The 24,577-nt window shown below is 49.0% G+C and overlaps 1 protein-coding gene across 3 annotated transcripts; it reads right to left on the bottom strand.

Moving 5' to 3' along the window:
* Positions 1 to 519: 519 nt before the first annotated feature.
* Positions 520 to 24,460, bottom strand: IL22RA1 (interleukin 22 receptor subunit alpha 1). 3 transcript variants are annotated; one of them, XM_033113973.1, is made up of 12 exons: positions 24,439 to 24,460; positions 22,355 to 22,468; positions 21,052 to 21,142; positions 18,605 to 18,784; positions 18,260 to 18,503; positions 17,814 to 18,070; positions 13,321 to 13,453; positions 12,227 to 12,405; positions 9,892 to 10,067; positions 7,404 to 7,542; positions 3,617 to 3,738; positions 520 to 2,516 (listed from the first exon to the last, which is right to left on the bottom strand). In XM_033113973.1, exons 6-12 carry the CDS (start codon positions 17,854 to 17,856, stop codon positions 1,563 to 1,565), a joined length of 1,746 nt encoding a protein of 581 aa, XP_032969864.1. In that variant the 5' UTR covers positions 17,857 to 18,070; positions 18,260 to 18,503; positions 18,605 to 18,784; positions 21,052 to 21,142; positions 22,355 to 22,468; positions 24,439 to 24,460; the 3' UTR covers positions 520 to 1,562. The 3 variants fall into 3 exon arrangements, with proteins under 3 accessions (XP_032969864.1, XP_032969866.1, XP_032969867.1); XM_033113975.1 differs by lacking the exons at positions 17,814 to 18,070; positions 18,260 to 18,503; positions 18,605 to 18,784; ... (1 more) ...; positions 22,355 to 22,468; positions 24,439 to 24,460 and adding an exon at positions 12,502 to 12,561 and having other exon boundaries at positions 13,321 to 13,454; XM_033113976.1 differs by lacking the exons at positions 17,814 to 18,070; positions 18,260 to 18,503; positions 18,605 to 18,784; ... (1 more) ...; positions 22,355 to 22,468; positions 24,439 to 24,460 and adding an exon at positions 12,502 to 12,561 and having other exon boundaries at positions 12,227 to 12,423; positions 13,321 to 13,454.
* Positions 24,461 to 24,577: the final 117 nt, after the last annotated feature.

Below are 24,577 nucleotides of genomic sequence, written 5' to 3' on the forward strand. Positions count from 1 at the left end.
AAGAATCCAAACTGGTGTGGAAAGTTCCTTCTCTTGATAAGGACAAAAAATTGAGCTCTGACAGTGTCATGGCCTCCATGGGGGTCCTCGAGCGAGTCCCTTCTCCTCTCTGGGCCTTGATTTCCTCATCATGGGGGTCACCTGAGATGCAAATGGTCCAAAGGATGTGCCAGCGCTCTGACAGCACAGAAGAAGGGCGCTTTCCTCAGGTGGGAGCAGACAGACCTGGGGGCTCTGTGCAAAGGAGGTCCTCTGAGGATAGCGCCGCCACCCCCAAAACAGCTTCCACTATAACCTTGGGGAAAAGGTTCCATTTGTCTCTGGACCTTGTTTCCAGAAGGCTCCACAATCCCTTCCTTTGCTCCCTCCACCAGATAGTCCAGCATCTCTGGGTTGGCCTGGAGCAATCCTGAGGAAATCAGGATAATTTGAGCCCATGAGAAAATGCCCAGTCTGAAGCCAACCTGAATCAGGGTAGTGAGTTACTCTCTGTGCTGTCTGATTTAAAAAAAAAAAAAATCACAAGAAACAGCTACCATTTATTGGGCTTTGCCCAGGTGCCAGGCACTATTAAGCACTTTACAGAAGTTATTTAATTTCATCCTCACCACCACCCCATGAGGTAAATGTTATTATGCCCATTTACAGATGAGGAAACTGAGGTTTTGAGCAGTGATTTCTTTGCTTGAAGTCACATAGCTGGTAAATGATGAGGCTGGAATGTGAACCCAGATGATGGGCTAAACCGAAGGCTGTTTCCAAAGTTGTGAAGTAAGTACAGTTCACTGTTGTGTCTCCTTCGGGGACCATATGGCTGCATGTTCCTTTCAAAGTCTGCTCTCAGAGTGGGATCTGAAACTCCTGCTGACAGAAAGGATGTCTGTGCTCTCCCTCCCTGGAGGACCTGCATTTCACTTGGGATACAGCCTTTGGCAGAGGAATGAAGTTGAAATGGTGCAACTTCAGGCAGTAGCCCTGGCTGGGAATGAGCCCCAGGCCGCACCCCTCCCTGGAGTCTTGCCATCGTGCTACCTCTGGCCTTGGCAAGAGGGCAGGTTGTTCTGGTTCTGCCCAGCCTGCTATGAGGCGTTCATTTCCAGGATCCTTTTCTCTCCTGGGGAATCACAGAGGCGGCAGAGACCTCACTTGCTGTCAACTTAGATTATGAGACCAGCCAGGATAGGGGTGTGGAGAGAGGCAGGCCCCTGGAGAACTTTGCGTCCGGTGTGTGAGGAGCTGGGCCCTGGATTTCCGCGAAGTCTCCGTGTGTTAACTTGTCGCACTCTGACTGTTCCATCCTGCCCTGCAGAGCGCTCACGCACACACTCATTTGCACATGATGCACGCCCGTAACTCCCCCGGCTGGAGTCCTCATCGTGCCTTTTTGCTCTAACAGGAGCTCAGCCATAGCAGGGCCTCAGCATCCGCCTTCCTCTGGTTCTCTCAAGGGCACCCACCTGAGTTCGGGCTGCGTGAGCAGTACGGTTGGGTTGGGAATGACAGCGAGGATGTGAGATTGGGGTGGAGACAGGGAAGAAGCCCCAGCTTGCCCTGGGTTCTGCTCAGGGCTCCCACTGCACCGTTAGGGCCAGGCCTCTGAAAAGAGAGTCCAGCTCTGCAGGCTGCTCCGGGTCTGAGGCTGGAAGGGCTGGGCTCTTAGCCTCAGTCTCAGACACTGGACTTTTGTCCTTGGGACACACGAGGGACTCCAGCAGGCCCCAGGGACTTGAAACCTCGTCTGTGGGGGAACATGGGATAGAAGGAGTGTGCAAAGGGAGGGATACTGGGTGACCCTCGATCTGAACAGAGGAAAGGAGAGGCAGCTGGCGCTTCAGGTCCCCTGGTGTCTCTGGGTCCCCTCTGTGTGGCACGTTGGTGTCCGGTGCTCTGTTTGTGTCAGCCCCCAGATGCTGGTGGAAGGATTTGGCTTCTTGGAGTTCCTCCAGAGCCAAGGAGGCCAACGCCTGCAGAGAAAGTTCATCTGCGATGCAGCTTCCAGCTGGTGCCTCTTTCTGGAGCTGACCTTTACGCCTGAGGTATTTGGGACTAGAGAATGTCCCAGGTGGAGAGTCTTTGCCAGAGCCTTCCACGCACATCCCATAGGAAGGAGGCCAGCTGTTCCGAGTGGCTTGAGGGTTGTAGGAAGGCGGCTGGACCTCAGAGATGGACTGTGGCGTGTAGAACGCAGCTTTAGCTTCAGGGGTGACTTGAGGAGTGTAGGATGGGGGTCTGACCTCAGGGGAAGCCTGGGGAGCATAGGACAGTGGGGAGAGTGCCTGGTGAGATGGTACTCTGGGGTTATGGAGGATGGAGATTTCTGGCTGCCCGAGGTAGGTAATCTCAGATAGGCTGTGCAGCGGTGGGGCTCCTGGGGGCTCCCTGGGCCCAGAGACCATGACTTTGGAGTACTGGACAGGCTGGGCCAGGCTGCTGGGGCCATTGAGGTCAAAGATGGGTATGAGGTGGTGCTCCTGGATGAAGCGCAGAGGCTGGAAGGTCAGTACACGCTGGACATTCTGTGCGGCAACAAAACAACCCACCGTTAGGGCCTGTGCTCAGCTCCCTGAGGTATCGTGGGTGGATGAGGCCCTCCATGGGGAGGTAGAGGGGTAGGCCATCGGGGGCTTTTTCAAGATACATATGCCACACATCCCCTTTACCTCTTAGAGATTCCTCTAAATATTGGGGCTTTCGTAAAGGGACAGGACTGCCGGCTCTTTACTTGAGGGCTAGCCCTAAAGCCTGGGTTGTCTCAGAGAGAGAGATTTTGGCTGTGGTTACCTAGCAAGTAGATAACCCAGGAAGTAGGTGACTCAGCTTTGGGGTCGTCTAGGGGTACCCTCTGGAGATGGTGGCTCACACTGTTCCTCACTCACAGGTCCCTAAGGGCCTGATAGAGGGGGAAGGTGGGAAAGGATGAGGGATAAAGGGCGGCCAAGAGAGTTTTACTGGAAATGGCTCGTCTGGGCTGTCACATTGAGCAAAATGCCCTCCAGCCTCTCAGATGGGTGAAAGCCACACCGGAGCCCTGAGTAGCTCAGATGGGGCCTGCCGTGGGCCCTGGTGCTTTAGCAGATGCAGTGCCGGTGGCTAGATCGGGGCTGCAATGTGATTTGTGTGGTTTATATAGGGCTTCACATTTTAAAAATTAGTTGCCAACAATTGAAAATTGGGAGATTTCACATTATAATCTGAAATTCTGACCTCTCTTTTAAAAAATGTGAAGATCTGGCCACACGGGGCCTGTATTCCCAGGGGACAGTCTGGGCTGTCCTTTAGACAGGAGGTGAGCTCCGGGGCCCCCACAGTGCCCACCACTATTTGACCCCGGCAGTGGCCTACTCTCCAGGGTCCTACGTTACCTGCCTGCATGTGGAAGCTTCAAAGCCCCATGGGTTTTCTATTCCAAGTCCACTCCCCCCCATTACCTGCCCCCCGTTCAGAATCCCCTGCTGGGCCACGTTCGGAGTTAGGATGGAGGGGAGACCTGAGGCCTAATTGCTTTGTGTCCTGATCACTGCATTTCAGTGAGAGCGGGGGTCCCTGGGCCTCTGTCCTCTGCTGCTTTGGGGCCTTCCTCAGACCTCTCCCTCCTGCCCCACGTACTGCTGCTTACCAGGGAGTTGGGAGGTGTAGGCGGCTTGGTTATGTATCTGTAGCTCAGGTAGCAGAGTCCTGCCACCAGAAAGCCCATAGAGAACAGGAAGGCACCCGAGAAGGAGTAGGTCCACGTCTGGTCTGTGTGAGCAAAAAAGGCCAGAGCAGGAAGGGTGAGGCTGGCATCTGGGCTGGGCCCATCCCAAGTGTGGATGCTGCAAACTCAGGGCTTTTCCTCCCCTCACCTCTCAGGGCCAGGCTTGGGAAACCTCTCCTAACCTGAATATTTGCAGGGCTGGGACAAGAGCTCAAAGACAGGGCCATCCACTGCATGTCTAAATATTCAGAATTTGTAAATCATATTTTCACACTAAGTAAAACATGCTCTATGCTCCCACCTTGACAAATAATGTGCTTTTCAAAACAACCTGGAAGGCCAGGTTTGAAATTTGAATTCTTGGACTCATTGGGGACTGTGCTGAAATGTGAAGCCCCTAGCCCACCCGGCTCCATCCCATACTGCTATGGGCTTTGCGCATAGGATATGGAAGCCTCAGCTCACATGGCCAAGCTCATCCATGTCCCCCAACAAATAGCCACCTATTGGCCACTCTTTGGGCTGAAGGTCTGCACACCAACGGAGTGTCTCCCCTCAGGAGGAAGGATGCAAGGAAGAGATCTGCCTAGACTGGACAGAGGCTTGGGGCATTTCTACAGGGAATTTTGGGGTCCCAGGTAGTCAGGGTGTGGTCTGGAAGGGAGGTCACAGGGCGACCTATCTACGTGGACCTAAGGACTCTTTATCTTGTGGGGAGGGCCATGGCCAGAGCAGGGTCGGAACGGGGTTTTCTAAAGTGGGTCCCTCTTGCCTGGATCTGAGGACAGTCCTGACTCCCTGCTGGGGGGGCGGGAAGTGACAAAGGGAGGGCTCTGTCCTCCCCACCTCCATAGCAAGGTAAGGGGCTGGGTATCAGGGAAGACCTTGCTCAGGAGGGAGCCGGAGGCATCACCCTTTTTAAAAGGGAAGGAGAGGGGCGACTGAGGGCTTTAGAGCTGAGCCTTCTCCCTGTGGTCCCGCATCTTTGGGATGGGCACAGCCAGTTCTTGATATGACACGCTTCCTGTCACCAGCCCAAGTGAGCCTGGTGAAGGGCTTGGTAAGGAAGAGGTAGTTGGAGTTTTTTTTGTAAAAAATGGCAATTTGTTTTATCCAGGGGTCTTGACTCTCCAAGTCACCCTCCTGTTCGTGGCCCCGTGTGGCTTCGGCTTGGGGAACTGATCACCAGCTGCCAATGACCTTGGCAATCACTGTGAACACTGCGAGTTGCTGGAGCCTCTACTTCTAGCCCACTCCTCTCTCTTCCTCCAGCCCTGTGGCTCAGACCTCGATGGGTCATCTTCCCACTTCAGTGGTACCCTGTCCCCTGTAACATGATACTCCTAGCACCGCTCCAGGGAGAAGACAGACCCGAATGTCTCTACGTGACATGCCTAATGGAAAACACTGCTCCTTGTACCAGGATAGGATAGGGACTTGGAACATTCCCGTATACTATTTCACCCCTGGGGAGGCAGGAAGAAATAATAGAAATAACACTGGAGTGTGGGGTATTAGAGGTCTGGCTCAGCCACCGATATGCTGAGCATCCTTCTCTCTGCTGCACGAACCTCTCATTTATTAATAACAGTAGCCAGCAATTATTGAATTCGTACAATGTGCCATGAACTGTGCGGGGTGCTCTACCTATGTTATCCCACCTAATACAGAGTGCCAGGGATGCTCCCTTCTTACAGATAATGAAGCTGATTCTCAGAGAGGTTCAGTGCCTTGCCCAAGGTCACACAGCTATTCAGTGGAGAAGCCAGGGTTGACATGTATAACTCCAAAGCTTAGCCTCAGAGACACTACACAAAGGTGCCTTAGTTTCCTCATCTGTAAAAATTAGGTACAGGATGAGATGACCCCTAGAGCCCTTTCCAGCATCAAGATACTGGGATGTCGCTCTGTGACCCTCCCAGATATTCTGAGAGGTAGATAAAGTGGAGATTCTGGACTCTGGGAGTAAGACAGACCCTAGAATATGCAGGCAAGGGCAGAACATAGCACTCTGCAATGGAAGTAAGAGGAATAAATGTGCAGTAGAGGGGATTAGCTATAAATAAAAGTGGTGGTTAGTGCTCAAGCTTCAGGATCAGATGAACCTAACTATGTTCACTGACCAGCTGTGTGGTTACCAGCAAGTTGCTTAACATCTGTGAGCCAGAGTTCCTCCTCTGTAAAATGGGGATGACGCTCCCCAACTGGCAGTGTTGTTATAAAGATTAATTGAGAAAATATAAGTAAAGCTTTTAACCCAGTGCTTGGTAATAGAGCAAGTACTTAATAAATAGTAGGAATTTTTATTAACATTGTTTTTGAGGATATGGGGTCTTCTATATGTCAGCAGGGAATAGCCAACTAGAAGTGTGATTTATATCAAAGTAGCTCCAGTCTTAGAAAAAAATGGTATCACAGGAGTGGTCTGCATGTTGTCAAAAAGCTGGGTAGGGCAGAGGTGGGCCATGAATGGGTGAGATGGGTCTAGTTCGGTCCTAGGGAGAGGGTCATGAATCATCTATACGCTCCCAGCGGAGTTGCCTGTAACGTTGGTTCCCTTTTTCTAGTACTCCTCTTGCCAAGTTCTATTCTGGTCTCCCCAATGACCCTATCTACAGGACGGGCATGCCCCATGCAGTGAGCCAGGAATGGCTGTCCCACCAGGTATATCTTCCCCTGAAAACTAATGCACTGGGACTGTGGTGGAGAACTCAGTCTCCTGTGTGCTCTTGAGTTGAGTTTGTGAACAAAACTGAGAACCAGAACCTACCTGATGATGTTTCTACCAACCTGCAGTTGTATCCTCAGGCCCAGCCTCGCCGCCACCTCACCTCTGTTTATTAGAACAGAAATCACCTACTGACATCATTAATCTAAACAAGACGACTAAGGTAGAGACTGTTTTTCCAAGTCCATCCAACCAACTGCTATCACTTTCACCCTCTAAACTTGTTTCTCTGAGCGTTACAGGATTTCTATTTGTCTATGAAAATAAACACTAATAAAAATATCACAATGCTTATGACGAGCATCGAGTTTCAATGTGCCAGAGGAAGGGAGCATGGGACATCATCTCACTGAGATGATGACTCAAAACTATTTTTATTGTAGCACAACGGTGAGAACGTGGTCTCCAGAATTAGGCCTAGTCCTATTCCTCACCACCTGTGTGACCTTAGGCAAGTTACTTAATCACTCTGAATCTGTTTCCTCACCTGTAAAATGAGGATGATAATAGTACCTGCCTCATAGATTGCTGGCAGAATCCAGTACCATGTATTTGTAGGATTGCACTTAGTAGTGCCTAGTCCCTGGTTAGCAATTCAGAAATGCTCATTCTCCTCACTGTTATTATTATTTGACTTTGGAAGATATTAAGGGATTTTTTTTATCTTATCTGTTCTCCCCCCTGTAGATTATTTCCCAGAATATCTCACCTAGGTTAATATTAAGGTGAAGTTGCTTTGTCAGGGTACATACTAAAGTTGCCAGAGAGAGGAAATCTGGACATAGGCTGGAGGGTGGAGATTAAACATGTGCAATGATAACCCATCGTCTAATGCATTTATGGATGAACAAAGATTGACTTTAATAACCCTTCTGGTTTTTCAGAGCACTGCCAAGCCTCACCTTGGTTACAGGGAGAAAAGCACACAGTCAAGACTTGAATTCAGGAAACCCACGTACCTCCGGCTTCAGCCAAACTTACCTGGCAGTGTCTTCACTCGGCATTCATAGGGGGCACTCTCTTTGGACCACTCTGGAACAAAAATTACGATGGACCCAAGGAACTCCGTGTCAGGGGTCAGGCCAATGAACTCATATTCTCTCTGCTTCCCTGCGAGGTGCTGAATTTGACAGAGAACCCGGAGTGACTCCTCTTACACTGCAGTCTCCATATGGAGCCCAAGCAAGCCTGCTCATCCTATGCCAGGCTTACTGCACTTAGTGAAATGGTTCCACCAGCTCCCCAAACCAGAAACTGCTGGACCAGTCTGCAGTACTGCATTCCCATTCTCCTGCCTCTGCTTTATCCCCAAATCCAGTCAGTCACCAAGCTCCATGTACACTCACTTAGAACAGTGTCTGGTACTCAGTAAACGCTCAGTAAATTCTAGCTGCTGTTGTTACCCTTGCTATTATCACCACCGTCATCACCATCACCACCACCACCACCACCACCATCCCCACTACCCCCCATCACCACCACCACCACCACCGTCACCACTACCCCCCATCACCACCACCACCACAACCGCCACCACCACCACCCTTACCATCATCACCACTATCACCACCACTACCATCACCACCCATTTATCAGGAGGCTATAGCCATCATGAATGTGTATGTGCCTGATAATAGTTTCAAATATACACAGAATCAAAGGGGAAAATAGATAAATCCACAGTTGTAGTTGGAGATTGTAACACTCTCAGCAATGACAAGAACAATAGAGCACCCCCAAATCAGAAAAGACATAGAAGATCTGAATGACACACTTAGCCACCTTTATCTAATCTATATTTATAGCACATTCCAGCGAGCATCTACAAGATACACATTCTTTTCACGTACACATGGAATGTTCACTAAGATAGGCCATATGCTGAGCCATAAAACAAGTCTCCATCAATTTACAAGGACTGAAATCATATGGAGTATTTTTCTGACCACAAACTGAATTAAATTATAGAATTAATAACAAAATATTCAGTAAAACCCCAAATATTTACCAAAAAGTCGTTGTGATAAGGCCCCTCCCCGCTCAATAATCTGGAATTGCTCCCACTGACTATTGAAATAAATAACGATTCCTCCATCCACGATCCCAGATCGCTAGAGCATAGCCCCAGCCTGTTTCCTGGAGTTTAGCTCCCATGGTTCCTCTCCATCAGTGCTTCTCAAACTTCAGGGTGGGTAAGAAGTACTGGGGTTGCCCTCTAAGATTCAGCTCCCAGGGGGACAGCTGTTGGATTTGATTATGTAGATTGGAACGGGGACTAAGAACCTGTATTTTTAACAAATGCTGCAGGAGATTCTGATGCCATTGGTTTGGGACCATGTTTTGCGAAATTGTTCTATGTGTCCCAATGCTCTGGTCAAACTGGGAAGTTTTGTGCTTTCCAACAATGTCCTAAGTTTTCCTGCTTCTCTCTGTGATCATTGTGGGTCAGTATAGGCCTGTGTGTGTGTGTGGCGGGCGGGGGGGGGGGGGTTCGGGGGGGGAGGTGGGCTTTGAACAGAGCTGGATTTGAATCTTGACTATGCTATTATTTGCTAAATGATCTTGAACAAGTGACTGTTAACCTCTCTGAGCCTCTGTTTTCTCATTCAGAAAATGAAGATAATAGTATCTCCCCCACAGGGTTTTGGTGAGGATTGAGTGCCGTAATAAGCATACATTCTGTGGCACACCTCAGAAATTGGTATTGGCACCAGAAGGTTTTCTGTTCTAGAGGTCTTGCCAGATGTCTCTGAACTGCCATTGCCCCTCTCCCTTCCCTGCCTCCACTGTGCCCAACATAGTACCCTTATTTCCCTCCACCTGTCTGAATTCTTGTTTTAACTCCGTCCCCACTCACTAGGTTCTAAACTCCTTGAGAGAGGGCATAGCCATTTAGTGGAATTATGGATTAGTGGCACATGCTGTGGGGAAATACTATGTATTTTCTGAATACAAAAAGATATAACTTGTATGTTGTTTGACAATTAATGCCCTTGTCATCCGTCTTTTATTATTGCTGATCTTAAGACACTGCCTGTACCCAGCTCCCGTGAATAGTGGAGAGCCAGCAAAAAGAACTACATCAGTAGCAACTGATTCCAGCATTTTCCAAAATGGACACCTGAGGATATTCTGTTAATTGAGGTTGTTCCCCAGGATGTTAGAAAGGATTAGGTAAAAATTAAAAAAAAAAAAAATATATATATATATAGCTCAAAATAAAAGGAGTTTCTCTGGTCAAATAAATTCGAGAGAGGTTGTATGAAACAAATTGAAAACAGTCTTTGCAGGACTTGTCAGAGACTTTAGCATGCTATTGTGTGTGTGAATGTACTAGAGAGAGGTGGTGGACATATTTTGGGAAATGCTAATTTAGATAACACATCTTTTTACTGAAAGCAATGCAGATCTAATTGAGAGGGAAATGATTTCCTGGACAGGGAAGGACCAGGGTGGCACATCTATTTACCATGTGGTACGTGTCGTTGATGTGGAGTTCTAAGTGGTAGAACAGATCATTGAATATGTCCTCCATGGTTAGCTGGTGGCCATCCTTTCCACGAATGGGCGTGTAGCTGGGATGGACAATCATCTGGATGGATCTCACCTTGGGGATACAGGTCACGTCAGGTGGTTTGATGGTAGCTGGAAAAAGGATGACAGAAAAAAGGAAAAGAAAAAGTCGGAATCTGTCAGTAGTGTCTGAGGCTGCCCTGGGCCGTGGGAAATGAATGCTTCCCTGCTCCTCCCACTCCAGCCCCAACTATGCTTCCTTCTGAAAGAATCAGCTAAAAAATCAGGCAAGAAGAGAGAAGTTCTGCAAGCAACTGGTATTTGGGTTTAAGGCTGGCAAAGGGATGACCAAGGGTGAGTAGGAAGAACCCAGGGAGAGGGTTGCTGGCCCCCTAGTTTGATCATGCCCTTGGCTTAGCCCCCACACATCCGGATCCATCTATCCCCACCTGAGTCTGCCTGAAGCATCTGTCCCGCTATTGGCAATGATAGCTTTGGGGATTGGTGTCACTTCAATGACATATCCTAAATAATGTTTGGGGAACCCAATATTATTGATTCAGCCTCGACGACCAGGTCTAAGAGTTTAATTTTCTTCAGATGGAACTTTCTAAATAATCAAATGACATTTACTGGTTTGCACACCCCTTTGGGAATTGGATAAATCCTATGACTCTTCTGTCCTCCAAAATGTAATATATACAAAAATATTGAATCCCTCAATTTCAGGGATTCATGAATCCCACTCCCCTTAAAGTAATTTATAAAAACCTTCAAGGCTCCATTGACCTTCAAGATAAAAAACAACTGAGCTAAAAGAATGATTACTTCCATGTTGTTTATAAAATTGAAAAACTGAGTTAGGGCGGCTGGATGGCTCAGTTGGTTAGAGCGCAAGCTCTGAACAACAGGGTTGCTGGTTCAATTCCCACATTGGCCAGTGAGCTGCGCCCTCCACAACTGGATCGAAGACAATGAGCTGCTGTTGAGCTTCTGGAGGGGCAGCCGAATGGCTCAATTGGTTAGAGCGCGAGCTCTCAACAACAAGGTTGCCAGTTCAATTCCCGCATGGGATGGTGGGCTGTGCCCCCTGCAACTAAAGACTGAAAACGGGGACTGGACTTGGAGCTGAGCTGCGCCCTCCACAACCACAACAACTTGGAGCTAATGGGCCCTGGAAAAAAAGTGTTCCCCAATATTCTCCAATAAAACTTTATAAAAAAAAAAAACACCAAAAAACCCCTGAGTTAAACGTCTTCAAAAGTGAATTAGGGAAGTAAATCAGAGTACCTCTCTGGAAAGCATCATTTTTAGCTGTGAAATATCATACTGTGGAAAAATATTTAATGGGCATGAGCAAATGTTCGTGATACCATTATATGAAAAACAAAAGAAAACAAGATACCATTACATGAAAAACCATTATATGAAAAGATACCATTATATGAAAAACCAGATTACAAAAGAGTACATACAGTTTCTAGTAACTGTGGTTATGTTTAAGTGTTCAGATTATTTTGGGCTGCTTTTATTTGTCTTTGCATTATTTCTGTATTTTCCAAAACTTCTACAAGAAACATGTATGAATTGAACAAGACAAGAAAAGATAAATTTAACTTGCTTAATTCAATTTTTATTTTCTTAAAAAACCATGTGGCTGTTAAGTCAGTTAGTGAACATCACCTGCTTAACTTGTGAGGAGAGTTTGACAACACATTCATTCATTCATTCATTCATTCATTCATCAATTATGCATGGAGTATCTCCTACGTGCCAGGCACTTTGCTAAGGGCTGGGAACACAGTGCGTTCTCCACCTATACACGCCCTCACTGAGCTCATGTGTCAGTGTGGGTGGCTGAGGATACACAAGTAAGCAAACACAATCATTGCAGATTGGGATATGAGCTATGAAGACAGCGAACAGTTTATTGTGACAGAGAATACGAGCTGGTGATCTAGTGAAATCAGGTTGAGGGCTGGGAGCGTGGGCGCTCACTTAGGAGATGATGTTGAAGCTGAGAGCAGACTAAGGATTGGAAAAGAGTCAAAGGAGAAATGGGGGCACCAAGTTCGGAGGCCTCGGCTGTAGTCGAGGGAAGATGAAGGTGGTCTGAACTAGGGAGGTCGGGACGGAGATGGACAAAGATGAACGAGTGCAATGGGATGTTCTCCAGTCAGGACGCCTTCCCTAAAAGCCACATCCCCAAGCCCCATCCCCCACCCCCCAGAGGCAGAGCCCTTCTGGGCCATCCTCCTCCCCGCCTTGGAATAAGAGGGGCTCCTACTCACTATGCTGCTGTGAGTTGAACCGGTCAGTCATCTTGGGGGCTGACCGGACTCCCCTGCTGATGGCGGTTACCCTGGCATAGTATTGCTCCTTGAGTTTGCCCGTCTCCATGGTGAGGTTGCAGGATTTCCGGGTGATCTGCTGGCAGCCCTTCTTCGCTAGCCACTCTCTCTGTCCGTACCTGTAGGCAAGGGAGGGGCTGGAGCACAACTTTAATGAACAGGCCTGGCATCAGGCCTGTGGTTTATTAATAATGATAATGATATCAAATATTTACTTAGCACATTCTGTGTCCCAGGCCTTTTATGTGTATGATCTGTTAGTCCTCACATCGATCCTGTGAAGTTCATACATTATTCTCCTTCCTTTTCAAATAAGGAAGCCGAGGCTTAGCAGTAAAATTTGTCCAGGTGTTTGAAGCATGCCGTGGGGAGCCAGGATGTGAACCCAGCCAGTCCTGAGTCCACACTCTGGGCCCAGCGCCGCCATAATCCTTTGCGGCAAGCACTGTTATGCCAACTTTACAGATGAGGGAACTGAAGCTCAGAGAGGGCAAGTGACTTGTCATAGGATGAAGTGGCAGGACCAGGAACGAAACCCAGGTTTGCAGATTCCCGAGCCCGTGCCAACCCTCCTCCCTTGCATAGGAAAGGGAGCATGGGCTGGAGGGCGTGGACACAACTTTTTGTCGACCTAGTTTCATCAATCATAATGAAACAATTATTTGCCAGGCACTGGTGTCAATGACTGTCTTATTTCATCCACCTAACAATCCTATGATGAAGGTACTATCACTATCTTTATGGGTGGGGAAACTGAGGCTTGGAGTGGTTATCCAACTGCCCAAGGTTATATAGGTGAGAGCGGGTGTTCAGGCCTGGGCAGTCTGACTCTAGAGCCCTCACTTTTAACCATTATTTTTCCTCTCTCTGCAAAAAAAAAAAACCCATAAAAGAGCAGAGCTATATTTGAGTGGGGGCGCTGTGTAACACCAGTCTGGGTGGGGGATGTGGGAACATAAGGAAGAGGGAGATTTTCTTGGAGGGGTTGGTTTCAGAGCAGAGTTAGAAGAGGTCGTATTGGGAGGGAAGCCTACGTCTTATACTCGACACTGTAGACTGTATCTGGAGCGCTCTCCGGCCCACTGTCCCAAGTCAGGATGTTTTCGAAGTTGCTGGACTGGAATTTCACGTGCTGAAGAAGATCCGAGGTTTCCTCAGCAATGTGAACTGCAGGAAGTGGGAACAGGGTGAGCAGATGGGCTCATGGACCCCACCCCCCCCAGCCTTCTATAAACTGCCCAATTTATTAGACTGGGGGAGTGAGAACTAGCACCCACTCACCAGAGACTGATCACTGTCTATCACTGCTCTCCTTTACTTCTTAGTTTCCTTTTCATGGAGCTATAATTCACGTTCCATAAAATTCACCATTTTAAAGCACACAATTCAGTGGTTTCTTAGCATATTCACAAAGTTGTACAATCATTACCACTATGTAATGTCAATGCATTTTCATCACCCCAAAAAGAAATTCCATACATTAGCAGTCACTCTGTCTTCCTCCCCGCCCCCCAGCCCTAGGCCACCACTAATGCTTTCTGTCTCTATGGATTTGCCTATTTGGACTTTTAATATTAATAGACTTATACAATATGTGGCCTTTGTGTCTGGCATCTTTCACATAGTGCAATATCTTCTAGATTTCCTTTTCATGGCCAAGTAATAGTCCACTGTATGACTACACCATATTTTATTTATCCAGTCGGTGGATGTTCAACAGTCGGTGGACATTTGTGTTGTTTCCACTTTTTGGTTATTGTGAATAAGGCTGCTGTGAACATTTGTGTACAAATTTTCAAGTGGACATATGTTGTCAGTTCTCTTAAGTGTATAGTTAGGAGTGGATTAGCTGGGTCATATGGTAATTCTATGTTTAAGTTTTTGAAGAACTGCCAAGATGTTTTCTAAAGTAGCTGAACCAGCTTACATTCCCACCAACAATGTTTGAGTGGTCCAATTACTCCACATCATTGCCTACATTTGTTGTTGTCTCTCATTCACTTCCTAACACCATCTGAAGTTGGTATCCTCGCCCATATTTTAGAGATAGTTAACTAAGATGTCTAAGAAGTAACTTGCCCAGAATCAATAATTTCAACCAAGGATGGAGAAGATGTTTATGAATTCCTGCCTCTCTGCTGGCTAAACCCATCCCTGCCCACCTACTATGTGCCTTCTTAGGGAGGCAAAAGTTGCTTCTGCAGTCATATGGACTTCGTGGTGGGGAGGGATGCTGACTGAGGCCACATATGGCAGGGTGACCTTGCTGCTTAAGCAATCAGAACTTCACTTTATCTCTAAAATGAGAATAATTTGACTTACCGAAATATAAACAATAATGACAACACCAGCAGCTGACATTTATGAAATGCACATGAAGTGCTGGGCACAGGGCTAAGCCTCTTACTTCATTAAATCCTCAAGATAACCTCATGCGACAGTTACTGTCATTATCCCCATTTTATGGATGAGAAAAACATGAGGCTCAGAGAGGGTTATTTGCCCAGGGTCACAGTTAGAATGTGACAGAGCCTGTAATATTCATCACAGTGCTGGACTGGTTGTGGGGTGGATACAGTAGGGCAATGTCCATGAAAGCATTTAGCACGTAGTAGGTTCTTATATGAGTGTGTTGAGTCTGAGGGGAGGGGACCTGGGAAAGCAAGAGATTCACCATATAGGGAGGGGTCTGTCCTATTTACCCTCTCTTCTGCGGAAAGCCTCAGTGGCTTGAACTCCTGTTAATGGGACCAGCTTAGGGAGGGTGAGGAGAGAGAGGAGGGGAAAAGCTGGCCCTGAAGGAGTTCAGGGCCATCTCTTCCAGCCTAGGCCTTTGCCTGGTCTACTGCTGCTTATATCAAGGAAAGGGCAGTAAAGGCCAGTGCCTCAAGAAGGGGTTTGGGGAGGGCTGTTTTCTCCAAAGCAATCTTCACTGTAAACGACAGCCTTCGACTTGTAAAACTCTTCTCTCAGCCCTCCAAATTTGGTCTGTAGAAAGGAAGAGGGTGCAGGGAAATGGCGACTAGGGCTGGCAGCTGGCTCTGAGCATGCTCAGAAGGGCTGGTTGACTGGGTGGGAAATAAACAGGTGCAGACCTAGTGGACTTGAGGCCTTGTGTGTACCTGTGTCTTTGATATGTGTGTGCACTCCCTCTGGATGTGACCATGAGCACCAGCAGGCACAAGGTATAAGGGAGGGGATAGTTATTTACTCCCCCACTCCAAGTCTACATACAGTACTTCTGCAAGAGGGGTCCATGGGCTTGAGGGCCACCTACGGGGATGGGGAAGAATATTAGGACAGGACAGCCCAGTCCTGCTGTGCATCCACTGGCTAAATCTAAGGCTGCACTCCTCTCTGAATCTGGGTTGGTCAGGCCAAGCAGCGGCCGAAATCCTTGTGTTCCAGGATCCCTGGAGCCCCCAGAATGGGGTGTATGGGACTAGAGGTCCAATGTGATGGCTGTGCGGCTGAGCCCCAAGGTGTGGCCAACATCTTGTTTGGATCTGAGTCTGGGCAGAATTAGGATCTGCTCTGGAAGGAAGGGTCCTGGATTCAGGGCTGGGTCTGAAGTTGAGGGAGGGAGTCTACTTGAGGTCAGAACTGAATGGTGGCTTCCGGAGGGGTGGTGAGGTCAAGGGTAAGAGAGAAAGAGAGACAGAGTGGGGTTTGGGAGGAGGCCAGGGTCTGTCTAGAGGTGGGCTTAGCCTCCCCTAGTGGTGGCTTAGAGTCTGCAGTGGGAAGGTTGCTGGTTGGGCTCAGGATTCTGGTGGGCTATGTGTGTTGGGGGGAAGATGTTGGCTGAGGCAGGGACATGCTCGGGAGGTAATGGGCCAGGTTGGTGGAGATTGGCACCACTTTTCAGGAGGGAACTGAAGTTGGCTTCCTGATGTGGGGTTGTGGACCTTGGCTGGTCCCCCTTCTTTTAAGAGGTGTTGAGGGCTAAGAAGTTCTCCCCTCTCCTCCCATCCCACTCACTCTTCCTTTTTCCTCCTCAAATCCATCATCTGTCCCTCAACCTGTGTTATTTCTACTTCCTGGGTGAAAGTCTATGTTGTGAAATCCTGGAAAGACATGTGTTGTCAAGACTGACAGACTGGGGGCGGCCGGGTGGCTCAGTAGTTAAGAGCGCAGTGCTCATAACGCTAACGTTGCTAGTTCGATTCCCACATGGGCCAGTGAGCTGCGGCCTCCACAACTACATTGAAAACAACGACTTGACTTGGAGCTGATGGGTCCTGGAAAAACACACCGATCCCCAATATTCTCCACTAAAAAAATTAAAAAAACAAAAGACTGATAGACTTTATAAAAGGAAGTTTTTTTCACATTTTTATGAAAAAAAAATTTTGCGTGTGTGTGAACCAATTGGGAATCTGAGGAAAAACAAACAATTCAGCATGCTCTGGAATCATCCTAAGAAAGCTGGGGTGAGGGAACCTGGTTTCCCTGGGTAACCTTACTAACTCTTAACAATCTCCTAAGAGTTGTTTCCCTGGGCGCCCCATCTTAAAGGGCCAGCAGCCTCCAAGATTCCCAACTGGATAGATGGGGGTCTAAAGGAACAGATCTCTTGGGGTCTCTTGGGGATGCCCCATGTCTTCCTAGCTCATCACAGGACCAATGTGTTGGGCCCCGTGTGATGCCAGGAGGAGGACAGACAGGAGGAGCCGGGGCAGCAGCTGGAGACACTAGATCCAGTCAGCACTGGCCAGGGACATCAGCAAGGGGACTGGGAAGCTCTGGCCCTTCATGTGCCCACCCTGCACTTGACCTAGAAGGGGCCTTGTACAGGCTATCTCCCCCTCTACAGTCGGGACTATGCTTTCGCTTCCTGAGAAAGTTCCCGGAATTTGATCAACTCTCAGGGAATGGACACAATCTAGGATCTCACATGTCTGCCTGAAAGTTCTCCGTAATGGTGAATCAAAACATCCACCTAATTGGATTTGAAAACTACGTCCTTTAGTCCTGTTTTCAAAAGGACCCTGCTATTTCAAGACCTATTAATGCGGCAGACTTGGCCACTGTGGGAGAAAATACTCTTTCACATCTAGCAAGAGGGACTGCAGGGGCCCCCACAGGGTGTGGAGGGAGGCAACGGCCAGACTCAAGCTTTGTCCACCCGTCCTTCCTCTGTGTCCCCTTGTCAGGCCAGTGCCAGCCAGACGCAGAGCAACAAACGGTATAACTTCTACCAGGACAATCTGACGCCTCAAAGGATGTCCATCTACCTCAAGCCAATTCTCCACCCACTGGGGTAGGGAACCTGGCACCCCAGTTCAGACAGCTGGCTGCACCCCCGAATCTTGAGGTTCAGTTGTGTCTCTGGAAGAACCCAGGGTCTGAGGCCTCTCATCTTTCCTAGTAACCTGAGCTACAAGCACTTCTCCAGGGAAACTCAGCATCCAGTTCAGCCTGAGTAGAGAAGAAACTGAAACTGGCCGTCCTGGGCTGGGTGGGGTGCAGGGAGATACCCTGGTCACTGGCTCCTGGGTAAGGGGGCCACGGGGCAATGGACACTCACCGACCAGGGATCCCGCAGCGAGGATGGTCAGTAGCGTCCTCATTGGGGCGGGCACAGAGCCCTCTTTTAGCCTCCACTCTGGGTCGCGCCAAGGAAAGGCTGGGAAGCTTTGCCGCCTTGGCAGCTGGCTCCACCCGGGCTGGGGCGGGGAAAGCAGGGGAGGGTGGGACCTGAGCAGTGGTAAGCAGGTACAAAGGTGCCTGGCCTGGGTGCTTCGGAATTCCAGGTTGTGGGTGGGATCCAAGGGAGTTCCCTTCCTAGTTGCAGAAAATAGCAACAGTGAGAGGCCAGCTTGTTTATCTGGTCTGGTGGCTGATTCACCCCACGACTCTTCAGTGGTTTATTGGGGAGCTGAGAGGCAGAAATGGCAAAAAGAATCCATGATATACAGCCTTATCAGACAGCAATTTGGCACTATGTATCAAAAGCCTGTAACACGTGCATACCTTTTGCCCCAGTAATTCCATTGTGAGGGATTGACCCTGGATAAGGGAGCAGAAAATATGTTCTAGAATATTCCTTGGCTTTCTTCTGGCAGGAGGAGACATAAGATGTCTACTGCCCCTCCTGTGCCCCGTATCAAAGCAGGTCCCTCATGCTGGACGAAGGGATGGGAATAGCTTTCTTCCTAGGATGTTGAGGCGAGAAGCCCAGACACCCTTATCTTGAGCCTTTGGGTTCTGGGACCTGCTAAAGGTTAGGGGGAAAAAAAAAATCTCAGACTTCAGTGACTCTTTCTATTGTGCTAAAGATGGGGGCAAAATTCCTGAATGGGACAATGAAGTTTCAACCTGCTCAGCGAAGATGTCATTCTGCTTGGCCAAACTCCCTCGTCCTCGAAGCCCGTGCTGCACGATGGTCGCGACAGCTCAGCCCACCATAGTCTCACTTCAAAAATCTTTCTAGACCTCTGGCCTGCTGCACAGTTGGCATTGTCGTAACATTATTCTTCAGTTGTACTCTGCTCAAGACTGGAAAGGAGAGACTCGTCAGCAGGTGAGATGAAACAGGACCATCTTCAAATATCGGAGGGACTGTTGCAGAGAAGAGTCTAGTGCCTTTTTGTGTAACTACCTCGAACCAAGAGAACTTGGGGGCAGTGAGGGGGCATATGAAAGAGACAGGTTTTTATTTATTTAAGGAAATAGCTCTCATTATGATGGTGTGATTGACTTGACGTGGGGCTGCTCTTGGCTGCTGGATGCATTCAGCGAGAGGCTGGGACCCCTGGGAGGTGGTCCCAGATAATCTCGTTGTCTGCTCCCTAAGATTCAGTGGTTCTTGTCTCCCCAGTGAGGGAGAAAATGTTCTGAGTGCAAAGAGCACCCCTTGTATTTCTCTGTACCCTCCACGTGGCTGAACATAGAGCAACTGTGTAGCATTCACTTATGGAATGGACCTTTTACAGCAGCACATCGACCGGCTGATTCTCTGGCTCAGACTGCCAGGAAAATGCACTTGTTTTTTCTTGGATACTTTTCTCCAACGCACCTTGCCTTGCTTTGCCTCTGAGCCTCTGTGCAAGGTGCACCTGCTGCCCAGAACACCCTTTCCACCCCGCTTTCTCTGTTTGATTCCTGTTCCTTCTTCAGACCTCTTCTCAAATTCACTTCCTCCAGGAAGGCTTCCCTATGCGAGCCTCTCCCCCCCGGTAGTGTAGGAGCCCCAGCCCTGTGCTCCCCTGTCTCTCCCCCATCCTATTGTCTATTGCACCATGTTATTTGTTTCCCTGTTACCAACTACGGGGACAAAGAGTGTCACATGCTCTGCTTAATATCTCCATGTCCACCACGAGCTGATACAGAGCAGGTACCTGGCGATATTTGCTGAATGAGCAAGTAAGCTAGGGTGCGCTAGTCCGGGCTTCACTACTGGCTGTGGAATATCCCTAAATTGCAGAAAAAGCAGATCCTAAAATGGCAAATACTCAGGAATGTGACCTGCTACTGTCCCTTCTTTCAACACCCAGGCACTCCAGAACCTGTTATGCAGAAGCAAGGGATTCAAAAGGCAGTGGGTTGTGCTTTGGGGGAGGTAGGGAGTGCTGTACATCTCTGTGGTTGGTGACAGCAGTGAGAGCGCCTGTAGGGGATCCCTGATCATTCATGGACGGGAATAAGGCAGGAAGCATTGGCAACCTGCACCAGAACCTCTTAGAGGAAAGCCTGAGAATCAGACTTACTTTGGAGTCTCCAAACCTACACTGTGTCAGTGAGAGATATTGATTTAGATGTACCAGGTTGGGGGCCTGGATCTTGTCCTTAGCCTGCACCTGACTCCAGGTGACCTTGAGGTCTTGTCCCCTCTCTAGGCCTCAGTTTCTCTGTCTATAAAGGAGGCTTGGTCTAGAAGTCCTCTAAGGGCCCTTGGAATTTGAATGGCCTCTGCTTCTTTGTCACTTTGGGGATGGAAACCTCCCCTGACCACCCAGAATTCCCTTCACGGCTATTGTTGGTGACACAAGCACGAATTCAGCTCAGCACTTAGTGACTCTGCTTATAATTTCAGCTCTTTCTCAGGGTAAGGAGTTCCCAAAGTGTATTATATGCTTACAAGACCACGTTTCATAAAAACATAAAGAAAACCCGACATCTCATGCCAGGATTCAGGGAGCAGTTTCATACGGCCCCTGGGAGCCAGGAAGTAAGCAGAATATGGGCTCTGGGCAGACAGACCCGGGTTCAAATCCTAGCTCTGCCACTTGCCTGCGACATGCCGGCTGCTTAATCTCTCACCCTCTGCTTTGTCATCTACGAAAGGGAAATAATAGTCTCTACTCCTCAGGGTTGCTGGGAAGGTTAGACAAGCTGATGTCTCCTGACTGTCTCTGGGGAGGAGACCTCCTGCAGTGAGTCTCCTCTTACAACATGAGGACCAAGGACCAAGTGAGGTCCCTTGAAACTTTTGCAAAAACCCAGACTCCTGGGTGTGTAGGCGTGGGGATGGTGGGAGGGGGCAATGAGGACAGTGATAAATGTTTCCTCAGTTTGAGTCCGCATTAGTGCCTGAGGCCCAATTCCAGGGGTAGGGGAGTGCAGGCCTCCTACAGTTTAGGCACTGAGGCGGAATTAGGGTTGTTTAGACGAGCATTCCGTGCAGTGGCCTGCAGCTCGGAGATGCGAAGTGGGATTCTGAGCTCCTGTTGGCATCTGGCTTCCAAGATGGTCTATTTAGTATCAAGAGAAGCTAACGCTTAGGGTGGGGTGATATATGCACTGTAAGAACCGATGGGACTCACCTGGAGGCGTTGACACCTGGAGGGGGCCTCCCCTCACCTGGATGGTATATGCTGAGGCGTTCCTATCTTCGGACTCCCACTTTCTTCGAACCTACTTAGAGAGACAGTAAGGGCGGGAGAGGGGAAAGACTCTTGATAATTTATAAAGAGCTGTCACACCTCTGTATCCTGCATCACCACATGCCGAGGGGAGGGGCTCCCTGGGCTAGAATGGGTCCTGGCACCAACGAGTATCTCTTGAATAACTGACTCATGGAAATGACTCATTCCTTTAGATATAGATGTAACTTCTGGCCTGTGTGTGTGTGTGTGTGTGTGTTTTATCTCTCATCACATTCACCCCACTTTGTAGACACAGGAATGAGCTCAAGGAAGATGTGAGCAAGCAGCCATTGATTAAGCACTAAATCATATAGGAAGTAATAAATTATCATTAGGGGATTAAGGTACTGTCTTGTCTTCCACTTCTGTCCCTTTCCTTGACATTTCCCTCACTGAGCAGCTCTGGTCCTGCCCGCCTCGCCCCCACCTTGGACCAGATACTGGGTTGAAGAACAGTCATCCACATACGACAGGAATTTGGGGTCTGGAATGGTATCATCTAATGCAAGATCTCTGGCCCTCTTGCAATTTCAGTTAGTCATATTAAAATGGAAGTCATCCATGGCCTGTCCCTTACTGACTCCAATTCATACATCAATTCCTTCATTCATTTATTCAATACCAAGTTTCCACCCTGTGCCAGGAGGAAAACAGTCCCTTCCCGAAAGTGTTCTCCACATGGGACATCCATTACCCCACCCCTCCCCTGTCCCAGTTGCCCTGAGCACCATTCTGGTAAGAGCCTATGCCGTGGGGCAGGCCTCCCACTCCACCCTTGTCCAGAAGGTGGTGGCAAACAGGTCAAGAGAAGCTCAAAAGGTGACCTGGCCTGGGATGGCAGGGTGGGAGGCAGCTGGTGATCACCCGGAGGGGAAGTTCTGCCCTGTATTTTGGAAAGGACCTACACATCCACTCAAGGGGGCAGAAGCCCCAAACTGACAACGAGCTGCAATGTGCACGTAATATGAATTGGCAAGGATATTTGGTCATAAGTACTAGAAAGCCCTGGGAGATGGCTGAAAACTAGGATTCAGGGACGCCGAGGACGGGCTGCCGTTGGGCCACAGGAATGGATCGGAACCAGGGTGTCATGTTTCTCATCTTGGCAGCTCATGTGGCGACCTCTTTCTCGTCTCTTCTGCACTCCGGCCTTTCCTGTTCCTCGGAGTGGAAAATGGGGCAGTAGTGGCCTGGCACTTACTTGGCACGTACTTCAGGTCCAGCCAGACGAGACTTCTGAATTCCAGGGAAAGGGACTTGGATCAGCTCCGCTTGGGTCCAGCGCCTACCCTGGTACCAGTCAATAGTGACAAATCTGCAAGAACAGTGCTGGACAGTTACCAGGTGGCCCTGACAGAATTGTTGGAAGCTGGGGGACCCTCCTCCTCAGACATATAATGGAGTGAGTTTGGGTTTGCAAGGCCCACCTTGTTGGATGTTCTCTAACCTTCCATGGAACATAGTGGCTATAGGGTGAGCTGCCAGGGTGGTGGGCACAGCTCTGGCCTCACCGTAGCAGGTGATATGGTGTCCCACCCCCACCACCATGGCACTCTTTCTTGTGCACTCACCTTGATGGATTCCAACTGCAAGTGTACCTGCAACTCTGCAGGAGGGAGTGGCCCTCTACACAGGACTGATGGGGGTTGGTACATAAATTCCCCAGCTCCGGCCACTGGCATAACAAATTTGGAAGGTCCAACACTGAACTCGCAAAGACCCTCAGGGGGACTTGGTCGCCTGGGGCAGTGACCTGTTTGATGATGCACCTGGACAGGCTGCCTTCCCTGTCTGGCTTCCTACTCCTCTATTGGTGCTTTCTGGAATCACGGCACTGCTTTGTACTCCCAAATCCCCACCTGTGGGTCAGCTGCTGGGGAGCCAAACCAAGACTCTTATGGTCTAAACACCTAGATGAGTGGCAAGAAGCCATGAAGAAATTAGAGCACACACTTTGCCATTCAATTCTGCCTTTTTCTATAAAAATAGAGCTCTTTATTTAAAATAGTTTAGGGTAGACACGAACGAGCATTAAGAAATTATTTAAATATGATATAAACATAAAACAAAATTGGAAATAACTACAAATTTCTAAGAACGATATATAATCTCTGTACATCTGGCCTTTGAACAACACAGGTTTGAAATGCGCAGGTCCACGTACACGCAGATTTTTTTCAACAGTTAGTCCCTCGGTATCCCCGGGTTTTGCATCCGCAGATTCAACCAACCGCGGATCAAAAACAGTCTTTGTGATCCGTGGCTGGGAATCCACGGATACACAGTGCTGACTTTATGCATCGATCTACACCATTTTAGGTACAGGACTTGAGCATGTGTGGATTTTGGTATCTACAGGGGGTCACAGAACCAATTCCCCTGTGGACACTGAGGTACTACTGAAGTTACATGTGGATTTTTGACGGTGTGTGTGTGTGTGTGTGTGTGTGTGTGAGTCAGCGCCCTTAAACCCCGTATTACTCAAGAAACAACCATGCTCTGAAGAATCCTAATGTTGCTTTAACCTAAGGCATCATGCGTTCTTGACCTGATGTCCTTCAAGCGTGGCTCTGGGGCTCAGGCTAGGCGAGCTCTTTGTTGGAAAAAGGGAGAGGGATCAAGGTCCCCCTTGGCTGGGTTCTGGCTTCTGAGAACTCAGTTTCCTGACCAAGAGGTGGAGACAGCGAGGGTGGAAGAGAAGAGGTAGACGGGAGGTGAGACAAGCTGAGAGGTGAATGCTTCCAGGTGCTCTGAGTTTAGGGGTCACAGGTGGGAAATGCCCAGTGGTCTCCGCAGAGTCTGGGGACACAGAATCCTATCAGCCACCACGCAGACAGTGCCAATGATATGCAGGCCCTGTGTCATACACCTCTGTCTCAGAACCCTCCCCACGCCCAGGTGGGAGGTGCAGATGAGGAAACTCAGGTACAGAGAAGGAAGGTAGCTTACCCAAGGCCATAAGTCATACAAGCAGGAAATGGCAGAGCTGGGATTCGGACACAGGTCTGTCTGATAGTAAAACTCTGCAGTTCTATGACTAAGAGACTGGGATTTGAATGACAGCCGCCCTTTCCCTCCCGCTCCAACACCCTCAGCCAGCTAGATTTTTCTTCACTGGGGCCCACCCTCGGGGACTCATGAATCAGAAGGCTGAGACTCGGGAAGGAGGGTGCTGGAGAGAGACAGGAGACTGCTGATATGGCTGTTCCTCCAAACTTTGTCCCCTCGGTGCACATGACCCCAATATGGTGTCACTCCTTGATGTCCACTATGATCTGACCTTACCTGTTTCATGTGGTCCAGGGATGATTTTTCCACCTGGCCTGTCACCCAGGGACAGTGGGATGATCTGAGCGCAGCCCATCCATTTGTCTAGTCCTTTGAGCTCAGCCCAAAGCTGGTGGGTCACAGGATGGAGTGGCTT

The sequence above is a fragment of the Rhinolophus ferrumequinum genome, chromosome 9 (assembly GCF_004115265.2).
Source record: "Rhinolophus ferrumequinum isolate MPI-CBG mRhiFer1 chromosome 9, mRhiFer1_v1.p, whole genome shotgun sequence".
In the NCBI taxonomy this organism is placed as follows: domain Eukaryota; kingdom Metazoa; phylum Chordata; class Mammalia; order Chiroptera; family Rhinolophidae; genus Rhinolophus; species Rhinolophus ferrumequinum.

Bases quoted from the DNA above. Each gene is read 5' to 3' on its own strand.
- IL22RA1 (XM_033113973.1), bottom strand. From the start codon at position 17,856: ATGAGGACGCTACTGACCATCCTCGCTGCGGGATCCCTGGTCG. The intron at 12,406-13,320 runs GTAGGCTTCCCT...CCTTGCCTACAG, and splicing joins TACAGTGTCGAGTATAAGAC to GTACGGACAGAGAGAGTGGC. The intron at 3,739-7,403 runs GTAAGTTTGGCT...TTGCTCACACAG, and splicing joins CCGAGTGAAGACACTGCCAG to ACCAGACGTGGACCTACTCC.